This window comes from Aspergillus caelatus (genome assembly GCF_009193585.1).
Source record: "Aspergillus caelatus strain CBS 763.97 unplaced genomic scaffold BDV27scaffold_272, whole genome shotgun sequence".
Taxonomy (NCBI): domain Eukaryota; kingdom Fungi; phylum Ascomycota; class Eurotiomycetes; order Eurotiales; family Aspergillaceae; genus Aspergillus; species Aspergillus caelatus.
Window position 1 is genome coordinate 141 of NW_022475535.1, and position 1799 is coordinate 1939.

Genomic DNA, 1799 nt, shown 5'->3' on the forward strand with positions numbered 1-1799 from the left:
CAGAAACCAGGTTTCAAGGTTGTAAATCAAAACATCAAGACAGAATGATACAAGGGTAAGCGACATCATATATTGCCTCTCGGGTGCAAATCTCACTCATCTGGCCAAATCATGTACAAGCCACCGAAAAAAGGAAAAGGGGAAAAAAAAATATTGCAAAAGGAACCAGTGGCTCAAAGCGCTCCGGTCAAACCCCATCCCAAAACTCCATACATGCACTCCGGACAAAACACAAAAAATGCGAAAAACAGTAGAGTGGGGGTGGTACCCCACATAGTAACGCTCGACAGGTACTTTGAGTGTATAGTATAAGTCGTTTCAAGGTGTTTCAATGTGGACAACGCAAATATAAACGCAGATATAAACGGACACGCTCAATCACGACGACTGTAGAGCTCGTATGAGGTTTCAGTGATAGGTCCTGTTTCTTCGTCCTCTTTAAAAGAGACACGACGCAGCAATGTAGGGGTTGGGCGCCGTGGTCTGCGAGTAGGGGATAGGCCGGAAACAGAGATGAATGTTGGAACCTTAGTGTACCGATAACGGTACTTCGAGCCCAACAGAATCAGTCGACCATAAACCCACCACAGGCAGAAGCCAACGGACCCTACCAAGATAAAGCCGCATACGGTGAGGAACATCCAATGTTGCCCCATCCAGAAAATCAACCGTGCGTCTTTACCATGCCAGCTATTGCCGACGTGGTGGGTGAAAAAGCTCCATGAATACTTGTTGTACTCATCCTGCATCAGAATCCGAACCCGCGACGATTCACCCATAGCCTCCTGCATATATTCCTTCCAGATCACCGAAAGGAACAGAGGTCCGGTGGAGTACATCACCGTGATGTATGGAAGCAACCAGCTACGGTCATATGACTGCAACAGTTCGATCACTCGAAGGAAGAACGGGTGCTGCGGAACAGATCCCATCGCATCATTGGAGATGCCTGTCGGAGCGGTGCGACGTACCCAAGCTGGGTAAGAGAGGAGGGGGTCTAAACGACGATTGCAGCCCTAACGTACTTCAATTAGCACAATATTTCTTTTGTCACGTCCCTTAAGAGCTCTGCCGTGGTGAACATACGTCATCAAGGTCAATGTATGTCCCGCCATAATGGGCCAGGACAAAGTATCGGATTGAGTCTGCTCGCTGGATAGGATACTTGTAACCATCAAAGGTAGCAAGGAACCATGGGTATTCGTGTGCGATGAATTCGCGCGCCTTCTCGTTCGTCCAAAGCTAAGGAGAAGAACGTGTTAGCATGTGCCATTGCTCGGCATAACAAGGGGATTGCACTTACAATATACTCATAGTCAGGATGCAAGTCAATGCAACTTTGTTGCGCCTCCCTCCACACTTCGGGAATTGTCTCGTTCTTGTAGGTTTGGTGGATGATCTTAGGAATGATCTGCGGCCGCTGCTCGATCAAACTGGAATTTGGCGAGGGAAGCTCCGCGCGATGGATTGCATCGGCGGAAGCATCTTCCACTAGCAGTGATAGAAGGGTGAAGACACTGCGAACAAGGAAGGATAAAATTAGGAGGTTGACAACGAGGAAGATTAGGACGCCTCTCCGCATGGTGAAAGTAAGAGCCGTTCAATATCACGGCGGCTTCTCAGCTAAAACGGTACAAATAGGCGGCAATGGCCAATGATCCAAAGTTCTGGTGATAGGTAACCAATTGATATAGCCCACTGTCGTATATTCGTGTCCAACAGCTAGAAAGGAGGTCGAGAGCTCGTAAAGGGATTGAGACAGACAAAGCTTGCTCTTGCCCAAACCCGGCAAAACAGAC

The 1799-nt window shown here is 48.3% G+C and overlaps 1 protein-coding gene across 1 annotated transcript; it reads right to left on the minus strand.

Annotated features, from left to right (window-relative positions):
• Window positions 1-343: 343 nt before the first annotated feature.
• BDV27DRAFT_55994 (nucleotide-diphospho-sugar transferase) lies at window positions 344-1799 on the minus strand. Its single transcript, XM_032076933.1, has 3 exons — window positions 1304-1799; window positions 1087-1242; window positions 344-1016 (listed from the first exon to the last, which is right to left on the minus strand). The coding sequence occupies exons 1-3, from the start codon at window positions 1580-1582 to the stop codon at window positions 375-377; spliced, it is 1077 nt and encodes a 358-aa protein (XP_031922372.1). The 5' UTR covers window positions 1583-1799; the 3' UTR covers window positions 344-374.